General features: G+C 35.9%; 2 protein-coding genes across 2 annotated transcripts; both read right to left on the minus strand.

Moving 5' to 3' along the window:
* Positions 1 to 934: 934 nt before the first annotated feature.
* Positions 935 to 3,609, minus strand: LOC141629558 (protein FAR1-RELATED SEQUENCE 1-like). Its single transcript, XM_074442539.1, has 5 exons — positions 3,603 to 3,609; positions 3,289 to 3,559; positions 2,821 to 3,183; positions 1,650 to 1,857; positions 935 to 1,534 (listed from the first exon to the last, which is right to left on the minus strand). Exons 1-5 carry the CDS (start codon positions 3,607 to 3,609, stop codon positions 935 to 937), a joined length of 1,449 nt encoding a protein of 482 aa, XP_074298640.1.
* Positions 3,610 to 6,369: 2,760 nt separating this feature from the next.
* LOC141629560 (protein FAR-RED ELONGATED HYPOCOTYL 3-like) lies at positions 6,370 to 10,530 on the minus strand. The gene is made up of 6 exons (XM_074442540.1): positions 10,304 to 10,530; positions 9,540 to 9,674; positions 8,691 to 8,961; positions 7,863 to 8,585; positions 7,000 to 7,261; positions 6,370 to 6,918 (listed from the first exon to the last, which is right to left on the minus strand). Exons 1-6 carry the CDS (start codon positions 10,458 to 10,460, stop codon positions 6,370 to 6,372), a joined length of 2,097 nt encoding a protein of 698 aa, XP_074298641.1. The 5' UTR covers positions 10,461 to 10,530.
* Between the last annotated feature and the right edge of the window lie 13,691 nt (positions 10,531 to 24,221).

Genomic DNA, 24,221 nt, shown 5'->3' on the forward strand with positions numbered 1-24,221 from the left:
TTCATGTTACTAGTCGATATTTTAATATCCGATATAGGATGACGATTTATAATTAAAACCCGTCATATACATTTTAGCAAAACGAGTCGGACCACGAGTTAAATAAGGAGAAAGTGGAAAGCCCACTCCCCCCTTGAGCTCACGGTTGGCCGAGAAGAACAAAAGGAGAGTCCTTCTCTCCTTTTGACCTAATCATTTTTCATTTGAAGAAAAATTAGGGTTTTGGAGTATTTTTCTCGAAATTCTAGATCTCACATCAAAACCTCACAAAAGCTCTCTCAATATTGCAAGGCAATCAGAGAGCAATTTCTAGCACAAGGGGCATAGTCTCAGACGATCTTGGGTGCAACAATTAGGAGGAAATCTACGTTGATTTCTGTTCTTAGGCCGATTTGCATAGGACCCGAGGTTGATTCTTATTCTTTTATCGTTTCTCTTGTTTTTTTCGTTTATGACAATTAATCACATGGTAAATTACGTTATAGTCCTTAATTTTAAGGGGTTTTATACGGATATTACCCTTCACTCCATATGTAACTATTAGAGCTACGAAAGAAAGGTTTGGAGCTCTGAAATTTTATATGCTAAATTAAAATAAACATGACTACATACAAATTTTTATATCAAAGGTTTCGAGCTACCTATGTAACTATTAGAGCTACTAAAGAAAGAAAACGAGTTGTTTAATTTTATACGCCAAATTGTATAAAGCATAACTATGTTTCGAGCTCCGCAAGAAATAACTTGAGCTGCGTAATAAAGGTTTCAAGCTCGGTAAGTTTTTACGCTAAATTGCAATAAACCAAGACTATGACACATCTTTAAAATTTCATTATAACTTCAACCATGAACTAATAGAATTTTCTCCATATGAAACAAATACACTGAATTAAACGACTACAACTACTACTAAATAAGTTTCAACATAGCTAAATTACAAGTTTAAAAACCAATAAATGATAATCCTACGAAGACATCGTAATATCGCGAAGACCGACATGGCTATTAGCATGATTATTAGTGGAAGGCACAACAACATCGCCCCTTCAACATCCGAGCATTGGATGCCCCCAACTACGACCTCAATATCGGACTTTGCTTTCTCAAAACAATCATTAACAATACCTCTTGTGATGTCATTTTCACAACAAGCAATAATAAGCTTATGAAACTGGCGCTGCATATCCAATCTCCACACGGGCCCTACAACCTTCCCTTTTGACACTTCAATTACATGATCTTTAGGCTTTGCATCGTTCGTCCAACGCTTGAGAACATAAACAATGGGTATCTCATCGACACAGTTACAATGATATATCCTTAGAATGTGACGACATAAAAACCCACTCTCTTCAAACCTTTTACAAGTACAGCATGCGTAGTTTGATGATGATTCAAATGTCACCACATGTCCAAACTCGTCATTACGTTCAGGTGTAGACGAAATATGAAAGCGTGGTCTCGAAGTCGGATTGTAATTTATGTTTATAGGACAAGCCTTTCGTAACTCTTTCTCGAAAGCGCTAAAAAGCTCCTATGGTATAATTCTTAGCTGCAAAATCAAGTAAAGAGCATGGGATAACAAGCTCAGGTACCCCTTCCCAACAAAGACTATTGTCCTTGCGTTCATGATTCCTCCAATCACTCACTACACTGCCAAATATCTCATAACAATCACAAAGGGTAGATGTCTTACTAAGATGCTTAGAAATTGAATTATTTGCTGACTCACTCCTTTGAGACGAGATCACACATGCTGAGAAATAATCTTTTCCATATGCACAACACCACTTTTCCTTCAACTCATATAGTTTACTCAGCCATTGATGATCACCACAATTGTATTCCGTAACCATCCTAACAATAAAAGTATAAAAAAATTAGTATTGCATACAAACGATCTACTAAGCAAGTAAATAATAAGTTCACCAAACAAAGAATTTAGAGTTATTATAAATAAAAATCAAACAAATACATGAAGAAGCTTACATTATTTTTTTAAAAAAACGACCTAATATATAAACATGTCGAGCTCCAGCACAAAGTATTCGAGTTTTTCTAAAAAGAAACCGAGCAGACACATATCGAAGCTGAATTTCGTTTAAAATAAATTCCTGATATTATAGAAACAAATTAAAATATTTGGTTTAAAAAAACGACCTAATAATTTAGAGTTATTATAAAACTATTCTTTTAGACAAAGTCTTAAGTATATAATAAGTTCACCAAACAAAGAATTTAGAGTTATTATACATAAAAATCAAGCAAATACATGAAGAAGCTTACATTATTTAAAAAAAAAAAAACGACCTAATATATGAACATGTCGAGCTCCCGCACAAAGTATTCGAGTTTTTCTATAAAGAAATCGAATAGACACATATCGAAGTTTCGAAATAAACGAAATTCCTGATATTATAGAAACAAATTAAAATATTTGGTTTAAAAAGGTACGTACCTATTCCAACAATAATTTAATTTCTCTTCAGTATGACATCTTTTCAAGATACGACCGAACAACTTGTTAAAACCCGCTTTCTCTTTCAATTTTCCAAGATGAGTCGCTGCATTCTTGAACAAATGCCACACACATAACCTATGCTTAGATTGTGGAAAACACTTCGCAATAGCTCTTTTCATTGCAAAGAGATTGTTCTCATCATAATAGTTTTCGGTTGAATACCACCCATTGACGTCAAGAAAGTAGTGTACAACCACTCAAAAGACTCAATAGACTCATTCAACATGAACCCTATACCGAACATACAAATTCGAGTATGATTGTTCACACCAACAAATGGTGCACAAATCATATCATACTTGTTAGTACAATACGTTCCATCATTTTCGAGAACCTCATAAAAGGCTTCATAATCCTTCCTCATTATTGTGTCCCGAATATATACACTTACCAAAGAATTATCTTCGTCCAACTCAAAATCATAGTAAAAATCTTCCTCACTTGCCGCCCTCTGTTTCAAAATTTCTATAAGAGTGTGATAGTCTGTACTATCGAACTTCTTATTTTTCGCCTTTTTAACAGCAACAGCAGCATCTCCGTACTCAAAACCCATAATAGCAGGACCCTCGGCGTGATTTGATAACGACCTAATCCCATCGGCTAAACGAATACCGCTCTTTTGCAAATCCAAAAGGTATTTAACTGTACTTGGATCGACCTTCCTATGACATCTCAAATGATGAACTTCATTAGGATGACAAAACTCATGATTATGAATCATATCATGTCGCGTACACTCATATTTACCATCAATAATTTAATAGTACACCATAGCCTTACAATTAGTCCTCCGATCCAACTTTGTAAATATTTTACCCACAACTCCCTTATCAGCCTTAGTACCCTGTTTGCAACAACAAAACTCTTTCCCAATAACATCACCTTTGCTAGATCTCCTTATAGTAGAATGTCTTACACCAAAACACTTAACAAACGAATATCTACGATAAGCTTCATAAGCATCATCCCCTGAATCAAATGTACGCCCAATCAGTTCCGATTGTTCAGCTTCAACATAAGAAAAAGAAATGTTGGCACCTGGAAAAAAAATCACTAACACATTACATTTTAATAAAATTACCGTTCATCGTCTATTTACGATACTAACAAATTATGATTTAATGAGCTATCATTTAAAATTGGGCATTGACTTATGGAGGCGATCAAAAGCTATGCGCAACCGGTTACGCAGATGCTAGCTTCCAAACGGATCGAGATGACTCGAAATCTCAGTCTGGATTCGTTTTTACTCTTAATGGCGCTGCAGTTCACTGGAAGAGTTCCAAACAAAGTGTTACAGCAGATTCTACGACTGAGTCCGAGTACTATGCCGCGTCTGAAGCTGCAAAAGGAACGATATGGATGCGTCAATTCCTACAAGGACTATCTTGTAGTGCCTAGTTCGAATGACCCGATCACCATCTATTGCGACAATAGAGGTGCCATCTTCCAGGCTAAGGAGCCTAAGTCTAGCAACAAGTCTAGACACGTACAACGGAAAGCTCATCTAATCCGAGATTACGTGGAGCAAAAGGAGGTAGTGATAGAAAAGATTGCTACAGATGATAATATAGCAGATCCTCTCACTAAACCATTAAGACAAGATAAACATGAAGGGCATGTTATTTCCATGGGAATTAAACGTGTTCCTGAGTTGTAGTACTCTTTTATGGATTAGATTCTTTTTCTCGTGTACTCTATACGACATCATCGTTTTGATATTTATATATTTTGTTTTTCATGTGGAGTTGTACGACTATCTTGAACACCACAAAGTGAACTGAACAAACATTATATTTTTAGTCCTTAATTGCCCAAGTGAGCTGATAACTCTGGCAATTATTTTGTGACGCTGGTTGATGGTGGGTTCAACGAGCCATAAGTCAAACGGTTGACTGACCAATCACGAGAGGGAGTTATACGGATATCTCGTAGGACACACCGTGACAACGACGTGGAGTCCTAAATGTTTTATAACATTCGGTACCAGGTCGTGGATAGGACCTCCATGGTGATCCTAAGAGTCGATTCTTTTGACTATCGACTGTCTCTTGAGACTAAGGCAGATTTTGGGTGACTTTGGTTTCTTTCTCACGGTCTTCCGTAACAAGGGGCCAAGTAGATTTTTTCTGGGTCATTTCATACTGTGCTTAAATCGGCAGGAGTCGAGTTGAAGGAAATATTCAGCCTTTATCAGGTACTCGATATTTCTCAGGGCCACTCGAGGAGTCAGAATCGAAATGCATGGCCATGCTCGAATACGGATTCGTTTTATCAGTTTAGTTACTCTCTATTCGGGGAAACCACTCTTGATACAGATCGATTGTAAAATACGACCTTTGTGGTACGGATCTGCAAATTGTTTTACATTGAGTGGGAGAAATTTTAAATGGATATGAGAATCGGTTATCGCACATACACTTATACGGACAAGTGGGAGTTTGTTGGAGCCGGTGTCCTCCAGTTAGTGCGGATAACGTTATTGCACGTACACTTGTACGGACAAGTGGGAGCTTGTTGGGGCTGGTGTCCTCCACAGTTAGTGCAAGGACATGTTTGACGTTATTGTCATACAGATGGTGGTGATCAACTGGTCCCTAAAAGTCACACCTATAGGATACGTTTGAGAGATGTGACGGTATGAAAATACAGTCATGTTGATGCCTAATATGACTAAGCGGTTAGTCAGAGTTATTGACTAATAATTAGTCAAACGCGATGTTGAGATTTTTATTTAATAGGGATTAAATAATACTGGCTAAGGTGAATTAAGCGGTTAATTCGTAAATTGAATATAAACGGTTATATTTAATTAATGTATATTGAATTGATTAATTATACAATATTGTCATTGTCGGATAAATAATAATATGTCGACTGATTCATGTTACTAGTCGATATTTTAATATCCGATATAGGATGACGATTTATAATTAAAACCCGTCATATACATTTTAGCAAAACGAGTCGGACCACGAGTTAAATAAGGAGAAAGTGGAAAGCCCACTCCCCCCTTGAGCTCACGGTTGGCCGAGAAGAACAAAAGGAGAGTCCTTCTCTCCTTTTGACCTAATCATTTTTCATTTGAAGAAAAATTAGGGTTTTGGAGTATTTTTCTCTGAAATTCTAGATCTCACATCAAAAACCTCACAAAAGCTCTCTCAATATTGCAAGGCAATCAGAGAGCAATTTCTAGCACAAGGGGCATAGTCTCAGACGATCTTGGGTGCAACAATTAGGAGGAAATCTACGTTGATTTCTGTTCTTAGGCCGATTTGCATAGGACCCGAGGTTGATTCTTATTCTTTTATCGTTTCTCTTGTTTTTTTCGTTTATGACAATTAATCACATGGTAAATTACGTTATAGTCCTTAATTTTAAGGGGTTTTATACGGATATTACCCTTCACTCCATATGTAACTATTAGAGCTACGAAAGAAAGGTTTGGAGCTCTGAAATTTTATATGCTAAATTAAAATAAACATGACTACATACAAATTTTTATATCAAAGGTTTCGAGCTACCTATGTAACTATTAGAGCTACTAAAGAAAGAAAACGAGTTTTTTAATTTTATACGCCAAATTGTATAAAGCATAACTATGTTTCGAGCTCCGCAAGAAATAACTTGAGCTGCGTAATAAAGGTTTCAAGCTCGGTAAGTTTTTACGCTAAATTGCAATAAACCAAGACTATGACACATCTTTAAAATTTCATTATAACTTCAACCATGAACTAATAGAATTTTCTCCATATGAAACAAATACACTGAATTAAACGACTACAACTACTACTAAATAAGTTTCAACATAGCTAAATTACAAGTTTAAAAACCAATAAATGATAATCCTACGAAGACATCAGAATATCGCGAAGACCGACATGGCTATTAGCATGATTATTAGTGGAAGGCACAACAACATCGCCCCCTTCAACATCCGAGCATTGGATGCCCCCAACTACAGCCTCAATATCGGACTTTGCTTTCTCAAAACAATCATTAACAATACCTCTTGTGATGTCATTTTCACAACAAGCAATAATAAGCTTATGAAACTGGCGCTGCATATCCAATCTCCACACGGGCCCTACAACCTTCCCTTTTGACACTTCAATTACATGATCTTTAGGCTTTGCATCGTTCGTCCAACGCTTGAGAACATAAACAATGGGTATCTCATCGACACAGTTACAATGATATATCCTTAGAATGTGACGACATAAAAACCCACTCTCTTCAAACCTTTTACAAGTACAGCATGCGTAGTTTGATGATGATTCAAATGTCACCACATGTCCAAACTCGTCATTACGTTCAGTGTAGACGAAATATGAAAGCGTGGTCTCGAAGCTGGATTGTAATTTATGTTTATAGGACAAGCCTTTCGTAAACTCTTTCTGAAAGCGCTAAAAAGCTCCTATGGTATAATTCTTAGCTGCAAAATCAAGTAAAGAGCATGGGATAACAAGCTCAGGTACCCCTTCCCAACAAAGACTATTGTCCTTGCGTTCATGATTCCTCCAATCACTCACTACACTGCCAAATATCTCATAACAATCACAAAGGGTAGATGTCTTACTAAGATGCTTAGAAATTGAATTATTTGCTGACTCACTCCTTTGAGACGAGATCACACATGCTGAGAAATAATCTTTTCCATATGCACAACACCACTTTTCCTTCAACTCATATAGTTTACTCAGCCATTGATGATCACCACAATTGTATTCCGTAACCATCCTAACAATAAAAGTATAAAAAAATTAGTATTGCATACAAACGATCTACTAAGCAAGTAAATAATAAGTTCACCAAACAAAGAATTTAGAGTTATTATAAATAAAAATCAAACAAATACATGAAGAAGCTTACATTATTTTTTTAAAAAAACGACCTGATATATAAACATGTCGAGCTCCAGCACAAAGTATTCGAGTTTTTCTAAAAAGAAACCGAGCAGACACATATCGAAGCTGAATTTCGTTTAAAATAAATTCCTGATATTATAGAAACAAATTAAAATATTTGGTTTAAAAAAACGACCTAATAATTTAGAGTTATTATAAAACTATTCTTTTAGACAAAGTCTTAAGTATATAATAAGTTCACCAAACAAAGAATTTAGAGTTATTATACATAAAAATCAAGCAAATACATGAAGAAGCTTACATTATTTAAAAAAAAAAAAAAACGACCTAATATATGAACATGTCGAGCTCCCGCACAAAGTATTCGAGTTTTTCTATAAAGAAATCGAACAGACACATATCGAAGCTGAAATAAACGAAATTCCTGATATTATAGAAACAAATTAAAATATTTGGTTTAAAAAGGTACGTACCTATTCCAACAATAATTTAATTTCTCTTCAGTATGACATCTTTTCAAGATACGACCGAACAACTTGTTAAAACCCGCTTTCTCTTTCAATTTTCCAAGATGAGTCGCTGCATTCTTGAACAAATGCCACACACATAACCTATGCTTAGATTGTGGAAAACACTTCGCAATAGCTCTTTTCATTGCAGCAGATTGTTCTGTCATAATAGTTTTCGGTTGAATACCACCCATTGACGTCAAGAAAGTAGTGTACAACCACTCAAAAGACTCAATAGACTCATTCAACATGAACCCTATACCGAACATACAAATTCGAGTATGATTGTTCACACCAACAAATGGTGCACAAATCATATCATACTTGTTAGTACAATACGTTCCATCATTTTCGAGAACCTCATAAAAGGCTTCATAATCCTTCCTCATTATTGTGTCCCGAATATATACACTTACCAAAGAATTATCTTCGTCCAACTCAAAATCATAGTAAAAATCTTCCTCACTTGCCGCCCTCTGTTTCAAAATTTCTATAAGAGTGTGATAGTCTGTACTATCGAACTTCTTATTTTTCGCCTTTTTAACAGCAACAGCAGCATCTCCGTACTCAAAACCCATAATAGCAGGACCCTCGGCGTGATTTGATAACGACCTAATCCCATCGGCTAAACGAATACCGCTCTTTTGCAAATCCAAAAGGTATTTAACTGTACTTGGATCGACCTTCCTATGACATCTCAAATGATGAACTTCATTAGGATGACAAAACTCATGATTATGAATCATATCATGTCGCGTACACTCATATTTACCATCAATAATTTAATAGTACACCATAGCCTTACAATTAGTCCTCCGATCCAACTTTGTAAATATTTTACCCACAACTCCCTTATCAGCCTTAGTACCCTGTTTGCAACAACAAAACTCTTTCCCAATAACATCACCTTTGCTAGATCTCCTTATAGTAGAATGTCTTACACCAAAACACTTAACAAACGAATATCTACGATAAGCTTCATAAGCATCATCCCCTGAATCAAATGTACGCCCAATCAGTTCCGATTGTTCAGCTTCAACATAAGAAAAAGAAATGTTGGCACCTGGAAAAAAAATCACTAACACATTACATTTTAATAAAATTACCGTTCATCGTCTATTTACGATACTAACAAATTATGATTTAATGAGCTATCATTTAAAATTTCCGAGCAATGTTAAAAATAAATAGTTGTACGTAAAACAATTCGAGCAAGACAAATAACTTATTGAGTAGTTCAATAAAAGTATTGAGCAAAACAACATATTGCATTTTGATAAAATTACCGTTCATCATCTGTTTATGATACTAACAAATTATTATTTAATGACCTATCATTTACATTTCCGAGCAATGTTCAAAATAAAAAGTTGTACTCAAAACAATTCTAGCAAGAGAAATAACTTATTGAGCTGTTCAATAAAACTACTGAGCAAAACAACGTATTACATTTCGATAAAATTACCGGTCATCGTCTATTTACGATACTAACAAATAATGATTTAATGAACTACTATTTAAATTATCCCAACAAAGTTAAAAATAAATATATTTGTACGCAAAACAATTCTTGCAACACAAATACCTTATTAAGCTGTTCAATACAAATATTGAGCAAACAAACAATTTATTGATTATTACCTTTATGAGGAGCTATAACTTCATGTTGTTTCTCCGGATCCGTTGATATTGACTCCAATAATGCGATTTCCATTGAATTATCAACTCCCTTAGAAGTGTCGCCGACCATAGGTGATGATAAATCTATTGTTTCAGCTACCAAAAAATATTCGTGTACAACTGATTCTTGAGGATACAAGATGCAAAAACAATGAGAATGTCTATATCTAAGTCAAAGTACGATGCAAACACTATGAAGCCATTTGCAATAAACCACTTTGTTATCGTGTAATTTTTCCGAGCAAAGGAAAATCGTCATGTATATATAAAAAAAGGAGCACAACTAGTAACTTATTGAGCTATCATATATATTTTCCGAGCAACAATAAAATCGTCATGTATATCAAAAAAACAAGAGCACAACTAGTAACTTATTGAGCTTTCGTCTAAATTTACCGAGCAAACGTAAAATGAACCTGTATATCAAACAATCAGAGCACACCTACTAACTTATTGAGCTGTCGTTAAAATTTTCCGAGCAAAATTGAATTTCACTGTTAAACAAAGAAATGGAGCAAAACTCATAAACTTCACGAGTTATTCAACAGACTTCTCGAGCCACATATATTCAAAGTCAGAAAACAGCAACCCTTGTAACATAGACGAAAAACATATCTTATATTACAAAACATTGCCAAAGTTGATGACTTTAAAGACGAAAATTATATGCTCCAGTACGAATACAGTGATGTAGTCATGTAATACATAAAATTAATGATAATTACCTTGACAAGTAGATTTTTCATCTGGTTGTCTTTCCAAACTCATAGATACTGGATTAAATACAACAATTTCCATTGACGTCCTAATTCCCTTAGAAACTCCATCGCCCATTGCTGATGATAAATTTGTAACAGTCGCCGTAGAAGCTTCATCATCCATAGATTGTAATTCTTATATAGAATTTTGATTTTAATTACAGATTGTGGTTTACTGAAGATGAAAAAATAATATTGAAGGAGTATCAAATTGAGTAACTGCAAAATTGTTAATCAGTTAGAGAAATTAGGAGAAAAAGAGAGATAGGGGGAGAAAATTCTTGACTACGTTGAATAATCAGTTACTGAATATTGAAATTAGGGAAAAAAAAATTAGGGAAACAAAAAATAGGGAGAAATTGACTAAACTACCCTTGGTTGTATAATAACACTATACCACTGGATGTATAATCTACTAACTGGAAAATGACTAAGGTAGATTTATTAAATGCAGGGAGAAGTCAATTCACGTCACATTATTTTTTGAATATAATCATACATCACTTATATATATAAGTGTTGTAACATAAGTGTGACATTTATAAAAATAAGATAACTACAAATAAAGATTGAAAAGAAAAAGTATTAGTCTGTCAATATCCATGCGATGTTGGAAAATATATACGGAGTACATATTAGTTGTCATTATGAGAAATTAAAATTTGAAATATTATAGATCTCTTACCGAATTAGCCATTTTGCCCAAATTATTTCCCAAACTTACTATTGTCGAAATTAAGGGACTTGCTAAATCCCGCACATAATTGTACTCAAATCCCGCACATTTTCCTCCTTATTTCGAGTATACCCCTCTCATTTCTCACCTAGAAAAAGAAATCAAAAACCGAAAAATGAGAGAACACCCCAATTCCCTTCGTCCCCTCCCAAGTCCCAAGTCCCAAGTCCCAATCACTCAACCACCCTCCTTGCGCCGGCCACCCCTCCCCGCGACGAGCACCACCTACACCGGTAGAATACCCACTCCCTTTCCCCAACCACCGTCGGTACTTCCCTAAAACACGCAAGTCAAAGTTAACAATGGTTAAATATCGGTGCTTCTCCGATCACATTAATGAGGACTCACGCAAGTGCACCTCCGACGACAACTCGGATGCGCTCCGACTAAAACTCTGAAGTTGGCTGTAATACCCGCTATCTTTAAGAACCCTTTGACCGACCCTTTGCCCACGGAAGACCCTAGGAGGGGATAGGTGAGAGGATAAGTGAGGATAAGTGACTTATGCAGTTGATTACTCGACATAGTAGAGGCTACTCGGCCGAGTAGTGATAACACTCAACCGAGTAGGGCTTACTCGGCCGAGTATGAGAGTACTCGACCGAGTATAGCCGCTGTTGACACGTGATTATAAAATGCAGGTTCGTAAGTCTTATTTCATTTTTGACGGTTCCATTTCTCTCTAACCCTAATAAATCCCTCTCTCACCTATCACCCACCTTTCCTTACACTCTCATTTAGCCTAGACACTAACCATGGAAGGGTATTGGGTTACTGTTGGAGTTTTGTCCTCCACAATAGTGCGTGATAATATTATTAAATCTCATTAAGGAATATGCATGGGATATTCATTGGCAGTACTAGTCAGCTAATCAACATATATCGGTAACGGTTGGCCAACTAGGGTTTGACGTTATCTTTGTCGTGAGACAATGTTCACCGATCCCTTTCGGTCACACCTAAAGGAACGAACCCCAACATGAAAACTAATTAATTGTATGAGATACAGTTTAATTAGTCCCTTGATAAATTGACTAAGATTTAGTCGATTAATTTAGAGAGATATCGAGTTGTGAATTCGAGGCGCGGAAATTATTATTTAATCATGCGATAATTAAATAATAAATTATTTGAGACGGGAATTAATGATTAAGCATTTAATTGTTAAATTAGTACTAATTGACTAATGTGATTAGTATTGGTACGTAAAATATATGTGTAGTTGTACACGTATATTTACGGAGTGTTTTAGACAAAATTAATTGGGAAGCATTAAAACATAAAACGATGTTTAAATAAAATTTACACGTATTTGTGCGACAAATATAAGAACCAATATGGACCCGTAAATGGGTCATGGAAATCGTGTAAGTGGGATTGAGTGTTGCTTTGGTAATAATAATTCCACTTACACAAATTTTACTTCCCATAATATTTTTGTTCTTATCATATCTATGCTTCATTGGGCATATAAAAGTAAGACAAAAAACACACTCCACCTCCCTCTACATGTTCCGGCCTCCCCCTCCTTTTACACCTATTCTTTTGTTCATTTTTGCTTACACTTGAACAATGTTGCATGTGATAGAAAGTGTAAAAGAGTTCTTACCTCTCTCTAAAAATAAAACACATAAAATTACTAATAGTTAGTAAACAAAATTATTACTAAGAATGTTAGTAATATTTTACATATAATCAAGGGTATTTCTAGCATAATATCTAGTTAATATTTGTTAGGAATTTGGGTTTTGTTCTTGGGTGCAATTTGAGAGGAGGCTTTCTCTTTGGAAGCTTGGGTTTATGGAGGATCTTGCCATTGATAAATAGCTCAAGAACAACCAAGATGGTGATCTTGTGCCCAAATACTACAATTTTTCAATGTAAGGAAAATTATTTCCTCATCTTTTATATTAATATGCTTTTATATTGCATGCATGTTACATAGATCAACTAAAACAAATTATGAGATAATTTGAATTTTAATTAGAGAGTCTAATTAGGATCTTTGATCTTTCAAGTGGTATCAGAGCTTATGCTTGTAATTTGCATGTTGATTTGAAGCATATTAAACAAATTATGAGATAATTTGGAAAAATAAAAAATGGTGTTAAAAGAGGTTTAGCACCAAAATTTTAGGACATGCATACCTACTGATTTCAAAAGGTTTGTGGTAAAATTGGTGATTTGTGAAGTTATTTTGCTATTTTTAATGATTTTTGGTAAAAAAAACCGAGTCAAAAATGCCATATTTTGGTTAAGAGTTAACTAAAAATAGTTAAAAGTTGATTTGGCTCATGAAATTTTTATGGTGTTTCATGCATATTTTCTACAGATTGTATGTAAAATTTCGAAGGTTGTTTTGAAGTTTTGCATGTTTATTGATTTTATGAGATAAAAGTCGATAAAAGTGAAATAAATTAATCATATACTTGAAACATTTGTTTCTGCCCTTGATAAATTTATGTACATTTAAAAATATATTTTAAAAGTGAAAAGTAAAATTTAAAATGTGTTTTCACCTTGTTTTGATGTTTATTGGTTTTATTGGTTAAAAACCGATAAATATCGATCTTTTTCTTTATAAAAAATTATCCGAATTTTGGGAAATTTTTCTAACATTTTGATGTTCTTGGGAGTGTTCCAGAATACTAAAAATTTTTTGTTTTAATTTTTGGTAATATTTTCAATTATTTTGGATTTATTACTTAAAAGTTATGATCTTACCGATTAAATTAACAAATATCACCAAATCAAACTAATTATTCATCATCAAATTAGTGAGGACTAACTTTGAGGTCCAAAACAGTTTGGACAATTAGTTGGACTTAAATGAGATTTAAGAGTTAATTATTTATTTTTACAAGTTAAAAATCGATTAAATCCACAAAACCGAGATGGATACCAACGATTGTTAGATAGGGCGATTTTGGCATCTTTTTACAGCATTTTAAGCATATTTATTTAAGTTGAATGAATGATTGTCATTTATTTAAAGTATATATCTTGTTGTACCTAGTATGGCCTAGATTATTTTAATCGTTATTACCCGAAATGAATGGGAATAACGATTTGTTTGTAATTTAAATACGATCTCATATCGCCGGTTTGTAATTAATTAATAGTTTTATTTATTTTATTAATTAATATATTATATGAATAGCTATGTAATTTAATTGTAATAGTTATTCTTACCGGCGTTTCCAAAAGACGGATTTACATCGAGACGGAGTCTATTTTTGGAAGGTGTTCCAAATCCCACAAGAAGAAGTCACTTTTGGAATGAAGAGGCAAGAGATCAAGGAGTTGGTTTCCGATATGTAATAGTCTAGTTTTTATTAATTAGGAGGCCATACTAGGATTATTCATATGCTTGCTTGCTTTTGTTTTTCTCGCATGCCAAAATCGTCATTCACACGCATTTTATTTTCGCGGTTGTCTATTCACGTCATTTAAATTCACGGACTTAGTTCACTTATAGGGAATTTATGACTAAATTGACAAGATCTCTAACATAACTAAAATTGAGATTAGCCTTACCAATTAGTAACACCTATGAATCTCTTGTACATTAGAGCCACGCTCGCCCAAGCGGGGTGTTCTCTTTTTACCTTGGGTAAGTAGGATGGTAAACGGTTATCACGCGCCAAATTTGGTTGGACTCAACGGGGTATAAGACGGTCTTGTATTCCGGGGCTAGTAGATGGATTTGAGGAAATTCGAGAACCAAGAGTTCTAGAGGTAGAATTAGTCAACCGTTGACTTACCGAATTTACACAATTATGGGATGTTTCGCCCAAGCGATGCCTATTTTTGTCTAAAAACGGATCTTGGAATCATTTATATAATTTATTGAGAGGTCATTATATAAATGGACTTGTTAAAAATGTTTATCAAGTTTTTAAAACAATGAATGTTAATTTTTCCTATTTTTCGTTCTTTTTCATTAATGTATTTACTATGACATCGCGCATTTCATCCTCTATTTATACTTATTTAGTTCTTTCATAGAAAGCAGTTTCTTTGAAGGAATTTGATAGCAATGAATGAAAATTTTATTCACCAATTCACCTACATAAGCTTACAACAATTATTGCGAATATTTTACAACTTAACGTCCATACATATTAAAAAAAAGGGGTTTAATGTTGTGAACTCTTATTATGAGTTAAACAATAAGGAGTCACATATTATCAAGAGTGTCTTGATTTCGAAAGTGACACCTCCGTCATGATGATGACATATTAGTTTAACTTATTCAATAGTAAATCAAAAGATTGCGAAAAGAGTTTTTAAAAACACAAAGAATACTCCAATATGATACCGCCAAATGGCTCACTTCGAGAAAGGCCAAATCGATTGTTTATGCGCTAAAGAGTTTAGGCATATGATGACAATTGAACGGTTAGGTAGTCCAATTTCGCAAGAAGTTGAGATTTTGCCACATGTTGCACTCACTTTATAGTAATTCACTCTTACTAAGTGTATAAAATATCACGAATAACTTGAAGAGAGGTCTTCATAAGATTCATTTTTGCTTGTTGAAGCAAAGAGGAATGTGAAAGTGAGTGAGAGTTAAGAGGAAGAAACACTAGATGTATGCGATAGGACAAAGTTGAAGGAGACATCTACTCAAAAGATAGGCTAGTTCCACTATCTTGGTATGAGATACCAAGTGCGGGCCATTTCTTTGTAAAGAAGTTTACATGAATTGATAAAACGTAAGACGTCTAGCATAGGACATTTTTGTATCGAAATGATGCTAAAGTAGCAACAATTTCGATAAGGACAAATGTACCTAAATTTTGTTTTCAAAGAATGTAATCATCTATGTTTAAACATAGAAGGCATCACTCATGTGATTTAAAACAAAAGGTTGTACCTACTCCTATGATATCTTGGTGGTTAGTTTAGACAACACAAGTTAGAGCTATTTTACATTCTTCACGAAAACTAAATATTATACTATCTTGTAGATTTTAAAGTCTCTAATCCGGTGAACCCAATTGATCAAACCTGAAGTAAATTCGTTTAAAACGAGTAAACGAAAAGCACATTGAACAACCATTTGATTGAGAATCTTATGGTATGTGTGCATGTATTATGTTTTCTTTTGCAGAAAAGAAACACAATAGTGAGGTAATTGACCATATACATACGGATGTGTAAGGCCAATAGTTGGTTATACACATACTTCATTACTTTTACCGTAATGTTAAGTAGATATGAAAACCTCGTATCTATTTAATAAGACATAAAAGTGATTTTTGAAACGTGGAATATTTTCAAAATGAAGTAGTAAACCAAAGTACGACAAGTTCAAAAATCTTGATCGGAAATTTCAAAGTAATGACTTTGAAGATCAAATGGGTAATATCAAGTAATGACCTTGATTATCACTAAGAAGATTGTGAGCCATAGAGTATGGTGTAGTCAAGAAGATAAACCGAACTTTATGAGATATAGTTTGAAGTTTTTCGCAATTTTGTAAGCTATTTTCTCACTAAAAGTTTAAAATCCGACTATAAAAGCCTAAATGACTCCATATGAGATATAGATAGGGAGGGTCCCTAACTTGTCATTTTTATACATTTGGGACCATAAATGTTTATGTTCAGAACAAATTTATGTATTTTTAAGGGTTATCCAAAATTGAACCACTTGGTTTTTACTCCTCCAAAACGAGAACAAAGAGTTTGTGGCTCGTAATGCTGTCTTTCTAGAAAGATTTTCATTTTCTGGAAGACAGAATGGGAGAAATTTTGAACTTACGGAAGTCCAAGACCCACAAACTGAGTACAATGCAAGAAGACGTTCTTTATTGTGGCTCAGTGGTTATAAGGAGATAATTTTTCGATAATATTGCGTTACTTTTTGAAAGTAACGAATCATCAACCCTCATCAAAGGCTTTTCTATAGTATGAACTCTATGTGATGGCGTGTCACCATGCAAATCGAATTGGTCTTCTTCCACAAGATGTGATAAGGAAGGAAACATGAGATGTTTCGAGACTTGATTTGGGGCGAATACTTTGCACCAAATTAGGTTACCTTGATCTTGTTATAAAGGTTACATAAGATGTTTCAATTTTGAGTTCGTTACAGAGAGTTTGTGACAACCCAAATGCCTTTATCAATTCGTATGTTCTTAGCAATATAGCCTCTCATGAGGATGAGATTCGGCAAAATAATAACAAAACTTTCTCCTTGGGAGAAATTTTGTTGATCTTGTCAATGCTAAGAAGCCTAGCATGCTTGAAAGATCCCTTTTGTGATCTTATATACGTCAAAGAGTTAGAACCTTGAGTTAAATTATGTCATTAATCATAATGGTATTACTCGAGTTGCCGAGGTACCATGATGATACATGAAGTTAAGTGGGAGCTAAAGTGAGTTTCTTAGTCTAAATATGTGCTTGACATATTAGTGACTAGAAATGTAACTAAGGTGATATTTCTTAGTCTAAATATGTGTTTGGCATATTAGTGACTAGAAATATTCTCGGGTGAATTTTTGAGAGTAGCATGGCGCATCTTAAACATCCGGATCTAATGAGATAGATCTCCATGGATATTAGCATTATAGTCAAGAGACTTATGTGATAAGATTCTTGACTCGTTCAAGTTGTTGAACTATTAATATGATCTCTTGTGCTTCAGCTGCAGGATCTATTAAATATGCTAAAAGCTTCTCTCGTCGGGACTTATCATGTTGAGAATATGAGAAGTCATTACCAATCATTTCCTAGTGAGTGTCACTAGATGATTATCAAGAGCATCCTTGAGTACTTGAGAAGCACTAAGGATTTACTCTTGTAGTTTGGAGGAAGTAATGAATTTCGTGTAAAAGGGTTACACGATTACATTCCTATGCTTATAAGATGTTATGGGCCTCGTTAAGGAATGGTTAGCATGTAAAAGTGTTATGTTCATAAAGAATAATATGTATAAGAAGTTATACATATATGTATAAGAAGTTATACATGTATAAAGCAGATATGTATGAGGAGTCATACATAAAAGATGGCATATGAAGGATGTGTATGAATAAGTGTTATACGTACAAATCATGAACGAAAGCTAAGTACATTACAACATCCGATGTTGTAAAAGAGATAGTTGATATCCGGAATTTAATGGAACTAGAGTAATTCTGTTACCCGAATATCGTCTGCCGAGAGACTGTGAAAACAGTGGGAGTGTTTGACTGGCTTTAGAACCAAAGTCTAAAAACATGTTTAGACATGTACTTAGAAAGGCTCTATGTGATGAAAAGATTGCATATAACAAAGGAAAATAACAATGAAATTAGAGTGATGCAACTGTTGCTAATCCTCTAACCAAAGCCGTTGGCATAAGGTAGACATGATGGTTATGTCATCTCAATGTGATTGAGGAATATACCTTAATTGCTGAAGATCGTTATGTAAATATTGGATAGAGTATTAATATTTACGTAAGTCATGATCGCATTCATTGTTTGAGTCTCTTTAAGAACTCATTTATTCAGTTTGACTGAAAACATGAATACCTTGTTTATCCGAATTGGTTGTGGAGACAATGTTGAACCCCAATTCAAGTGAATAGGATGAATATTGTATTACCCCCTAGTCACTTAATGAGGTGACGTCTCGGAGTGACTAGATTGTAAGACGATTGGTGGTAGGTTCAGCGCCATAAGGTCATAAGGATGACTAGTCATTTACATAGGCAGACTGTGGGACACTTTGCCGGGCAGTGACATTTATAGAGTCCCTTAGATCTATTACAGACGCCTGGTCGTGGCAGGGACTTCTATGATATTCCTATGAGTCGATTCTTTAAGCTGGAGACTATTATCTGAGCAAGTGCAGTTTCCGAGTGACTTTGATTTTTTCCCTAGGTTGTGCCGTGATAGGAGGCCAAAGGACATCTACTGGGTCATGGTGATCTGTATTGTGCAAAAGGATAGATAGGGCGTACAGGAATTGTCCACCCACGTTGGGTTTAAACATCTCTAGGCCACTCGAGGAATTGTGACTGGGAAATGCGTGGCCATGCTCGGAAGTAATCTATGGTAGATTGTTCCGGTCTTACAGTCACACTCTCGATCGAGAAAACCACTCATGATATGTTCATATGCAAGTGCGACCTAAAAGACACCTTGCATTGAGTGGGAGATTGTTGTTAAAACGGACAAGAGAATCGGTAACATACCCTTGTAGAGTACAAGCAGGATAATGTTGGAAGAAGGAGTTATCCACAATTTTGTGTTATAATCATCGCACAACTTGTCTCGGACAAGTGGGAGATTGTTAGAGTTTTGTCCTCCACAATAGTGCGTGATAATATTATTAAATCTCATTAAGGAATATGCATGAGATATTCATTGGCAATACTAGTCAGCTGATCAATGTATATCGGTAACGGTTGGCCAACTAGGGTTTGACGTTATTGTCGTGAGACGGCGGTGTTCAGCTGATCCCTTTCGGTCACACCTAAAGGAACGAACCCCAACACGAAAACTAATTAATTGTATGAGATACAGTTTAATTACCCCCTTGATAAATTGACTAATAGTTAGTCGATTAATTTAGAGAGATATCGAATTGTGAACTCGAGGCAGGGAAATTATTATTTAATCATGCGATAATTAAATAATAAATTATTTGAGACGGGAATTAATGATTAAGCAATTAATTGTTAAATTAGTACTAATTGACTAATTTGATTAGTATTGGTATGTAAAATATATGTGTAGCTGTACACGTATATTTACGGAGTGTTTTAGACAAAATTAATTGGGAAGCATTTAAACATAAAATGATGTTCAAATAAAATTTACACGTATTTGTGCGACAAATATAAGAACCAATATGGACCCGTAAATGGGTCATGGAAATTGAGTAAGTGGGATTGAGTGTTGCTTTGGTCATAATCAATCCACTTACACAAATTTTACTTCGCATAATACTTTTGTTCTTATCATATCTATGCTCTATTGGGCATATAAAAGTAAGACAAAAAATACACTCCACCTCCCTCTACATGTGCCGGCCTCCCCCTCCTTTTAAACCTACTCTTTTGTTCATTTTTGCTTACACTTGAACAATGTTGCATGTGATAGAAAGTGTAAAAGAGTTCTTACATCTCTCTAAAAATAAATTACATAAAATTACTAATAGTTAGTAAACAAAATTATTACTAAGAATGTTAGTAATATTTTACATATAATCAAGGGTATTTCTAGCATAATATCTAGTTAATATTTGTTAGGAATTTGGGTTTTGTTCTTGGGTGCAATTTGAGAGGAGGCTTTCTCTTTATAAGCTTGGATTTATGGAGGATCTTACCATTGATAAATAGCTCAAGAACAACCAAGATGGTGATCTTGGTTGTGCCCAAATACTACAATTTTTCAATGTAAGGAAAATTATTTTTCTCATCTTTTATATAAATATGCTTTTATATTGCATGCATGTTACATAGATCAACTAAAACAAATTATGAGATAATTTTAATTTTAATTAGAGAGTCTAATTAGGATCTTTGATCTTTCAGTTATATATGAAGGATGCTAGTGAGGATGTCGTCGTTGTTGTCGTCGGTTCGCATCGCTAGGTAAGTCGTTGTTTTGTTGTCGTCTTTCACTATGCTTCTGGGGTAGTCTTGTAATAAAATGTGGTTAACGTTTGTTGGATGTGTCTCGGAGTCTTGCTTGGCTATATGTGGATGCTTTTCATGGATTGGCGATAAGGTAGAGTTTCCCTACTTAGTTCCTGTTTAATTGATTTGAGATTGTGTTGTATTGTGTACGATTGATTGTCTGCTGATCATTGTTGGAGCATTGGTGTTGGTGTGGTTGTGGTTGTGGTGATGTTTGTTGAGTGGAGTCACTTGCGGGAGTGGCTTCACGCCCTAGTTTTGCCCTCTGTGGAACCCGCCACAGAAGGGGATGTGCACATTAATGAACAGGTTTATCGCTCGTTGGTGAGCGGGCTTAGGTGGGGATCGGCTGCGGTCCCCCACTGGCGGCGAGGATTACCTGTTGTGATGGGTAATTTGGAAGGGCTACACACTTCGGTGTGTGGTCGGTTACTGTGTGAGATCGGGAGTTCGGAGGTGGATGATGATCAGCTGGTTGCCTTTTGTGCTTGTCTTACTTTGATTATACAATAACTAACCCAGTGTTGTGTTTTCAAAACTGTGGTGATCCATTCGGGGATGGTGAGCAGTTGGTTTAGCAGGTACAGTTGGTCTTGTCTCTTACGGGCTTGGAAGGGAATCAAGTCACTACGCTACCGGAGTAGAGGTCCTTGACGCACGAGCTTAGTAGTTATCATAATTATCATTTTATATCTTGTTACATTGATTTATGTTGTAAAGACTTAAAGTATTTTAATAAATGTTCTTCTATTGTTTATTTGATCTAGTACCTCAGGCAACCGAGATGGTAACATCTTCATACACTGGGATGGTCCTTGGTAAGGCATCTTGGTGTATGGGGGTGTTACAAAGTGGTATCAGAGCGACGATTTTAGAACCTGAACCAATGAACATCGGGTGTCAATTTAAAATAAACCCGGTGTATGTGTGTCGGGAGCCCCCTTACGTTGGTTTGGGTGAGAAGGCGCCCTCATCTCAAAATCCCGGCCCCGATCATGCTTAAGCTAGCCACCGTGAAAGGGTAGATAATAGGAGTAGTTACGTTAAGTATGTGTGTCATATGTATTTATTGGCAGTAACTTGTGTGGTAATGTGTGCTTAATGCTTGTAAATGGTTAAGTTTGTGAGTTGTTAGATGAATGATAAAAGGATGACATGATTTGAGTAAGGTAATGGGTGGCCAAAAATTTTCGTAATGGAGCATGAAAGGCTTCGTGCATGACATGTGTTGTATGTGACTTCCGTGGGAATAATGAAGTGTGTTGCGTGTGTAGGAGTGCATAATGAGGTGTGCTGATGTAGGTTTATAGCTTGGTCTTACCTGTTGTGTGGTCAAGTTAGTTGTGTGCCTTAGTGTGATGTAAATTGTTTACTACGGTTTTGTGCAAGCAACAGGGATTACCCGTAAATAACTTAATAACGTTTATGATGCGTAATGTGTCTTGTTGTGATAGAACTAGGGTCTAACGGTGACGAGCTCGATTATATGGAACCCCGAACGTCGTTATTTTTTTTGCATGTTTGATAATTTGAAACTTCGCTCCTGTTCTGTTCAACTCGACCAAGTATAGTTTATACTCGACCGAGTAGGCCACACTCAGCCGAGTAAGGTGACACTCGACCGAGTACCCATGAAGTCAGTTTATACGTGCTACTGACCTCTAGATACTCGACCGAGCAGACCGAATACTCGACCGAGTAGACCATACTCGGCCGAGTAAACCCAATACTCGACTGAGTACCCGGTTATCGAGACTCAGCCCGGTTTGCACTAAAAACCCTATAATTCATCTTTTCCTTCTTATTTCCGCCACATATCCTCTTCTTTTCCTCATAAATCTTCAAAACTCTTTCTCTCTCAAGACTCATGGGTGATTGTTGTTGGTAATTGCTTGTGGATTTTTACTCTTGCTTGCTCAAAACCTCAATCAAGGTAAAGTATTTAATCAATTTCTTCAATTTGTTATCAATTTATGGTAGAACTTGTTCAAATTTCGAATCCCTAGCCTATATAATCCGAATTTGGTGTTTCTCTTTTGATATTTTGGGTTTTATTACTCATAAACATCACCTATGCTTTCACGAAAACGATTTCATGATTAAAATCGCTTCTTCTATGCTACAAAAACTTTTCTAGGGTTTGCCCTAAGTTGGATGTTTGGTTCCTTAGATTGTTTTAGGATGCTCCTTAAAGAATCACTTGATGATAAACATGCCTTCTTTGGATAGGATGATTTGTGTTTGCAAGAAAAATCCGTCTTAAAAACTTCGTCTTAAAAGTGTATGAATTGAAAAACAGTCCAGTAAATTTTTGGAAATATCCTTGTTAAAATTCATCTTTTTGCAGCATGCCGAAAGCAAAGGCCCCAGCCAAGAAGCGGACTCGTGCCAATGTTCAATTGGAAACGGGTCAATCTAGCCAAGAACCCGTCGTTCCTCCGGTGCAAGAATATCCATCGGTAATCTTTTCTGACTTCAAGCAACGTAATGCCTTTGTAGCTCTGATGAGTCGAACTATGAGACCAACCCGGTGTGTGAACCCCATAATAGGGTTAAGGCGGATATAGTGCATATCTTTGAGACCTTGGGAATGGAAGGGCTTTACCACTTACGAAAGAAGTCCTACCCCTATCTTACCTTGGAGTTCTTAAGCTCTTTAATGTATGACGTGAAAGGGAAGACTGTTTCTTTCCGTCTTATGAATGAGGACCATGAGTTAACCCTTGACGAGTTTGCCGGCCACCTGGGCCTAAAGGCGGAGGAGGAGGGATACCTTAGTGATGTAACAAAGAACAGTGGGGCACCCCTTTTCCTACCCTACTTGACTGGCCGACCCGCTCCTAGCGCTAGTGCCATGCTGATCAATGACGTTCAGCATGTATCCCTCTACATGTTTCTTAGAATGATGACTTGCCTTCTGTACGCGAGGGATGATGTGAGTAAGCTGAATTCTCATGAGGTCATGTTGTTGATGTCTTACCTTAACCTTCATCGGGGGAAGCTTTTTTACTATAGTGCTCCGGGGGTGGTATGCTCTAGTTTGAACAATATGACACGGTCTCAGAACCGTCACATCTTATGTGGGGCCATAGTGACCCGTTTAGCCCAGCAACTGACCGACTTTGAGGCTCCACCTCCATCGGGGGATGAGTTGTTTGAGACCGTACCTACCATGAACTTGAAGTATTGGTGTAAAAAAAAGGCTTAGGAAGTTGGATGATGGGTCATATGCTTGGAGAGTGAGAGGATCTTCGTGGATGGTACTTCCTGATTCCGCGCACTTACCCGTGATTGACCATTTGGCTCAGTATGACCCAGGGAGTGGTGCACCTAGACTCGGGCCTCAGTATTACTTGATTGACCCCACCATCCTCCTAGACCTACTTGAGCCTACCACAGTGTCAGAGAGACAGCAGGTTCCTCCCCCACCACGTGAGCGCCATAGAGTGAGAGCGTCTATGGTGGACGAGGTTGAGACTGAGCCCTCATACTCCACACCGAGTTTCTA

The sequence above is a fragment of the Silene latifolia genome, chromosome Y (genome assembly GCF_048544455.1).
Source record: "Silene latifolia isolate original U9 population chromosome Y, ASM4854445v1, whole genome shotgun sequence".
Taxonomy (NCBI): Eukaryota; Viridiplantae; Streptophyta; class Magnoliopsida; order Caryophyllales; family Caryophyllaceae; genus Silene; species Silene latifolia.

Excerpts from the sequence above, each read along its gene's own strand:
- LOC141629558 (XM_074442539.1), bottom strand. Across the intron at positions 1,858-2,820 it reads GGAACGTATTGTACTAACAA|GATGGTTACGGAATACAATT; the intron begins GTATGATATGAT and ends TTTTATTGTTAG. Across the intron at positions 1,535-1,649 it reads ATGAGATATTTGGCAGTGTA|GAGCTTTTTAGCGCTTTCGA; the intron begins GTGAGTGATTGG and ends ATTATACCATAG.
- LOC141629560 (XM_074442540.1), bottom strand. The coding sequence starts at position 10,460 with ATGGATGATGAAGCTTCTACGGCGACTGTTACAAATTTATCATCAGCA. Across the intron at positions 9,675-10,303 it reads TGAAAAATCTACTTGTCAAG|CTGAAACAATAGATTTATCA; the intron begins GTAATTATCATT and ends ATTTTTTGGTAG. Across the intron at positions 6,919-6,999 it reads ATAGTCTTTGTTGGGAAGGG|AAAGAGTTTACGAAAGGCTT; the intron begins GTACCTGAGCTT and ends TAGCGCTTTCAG.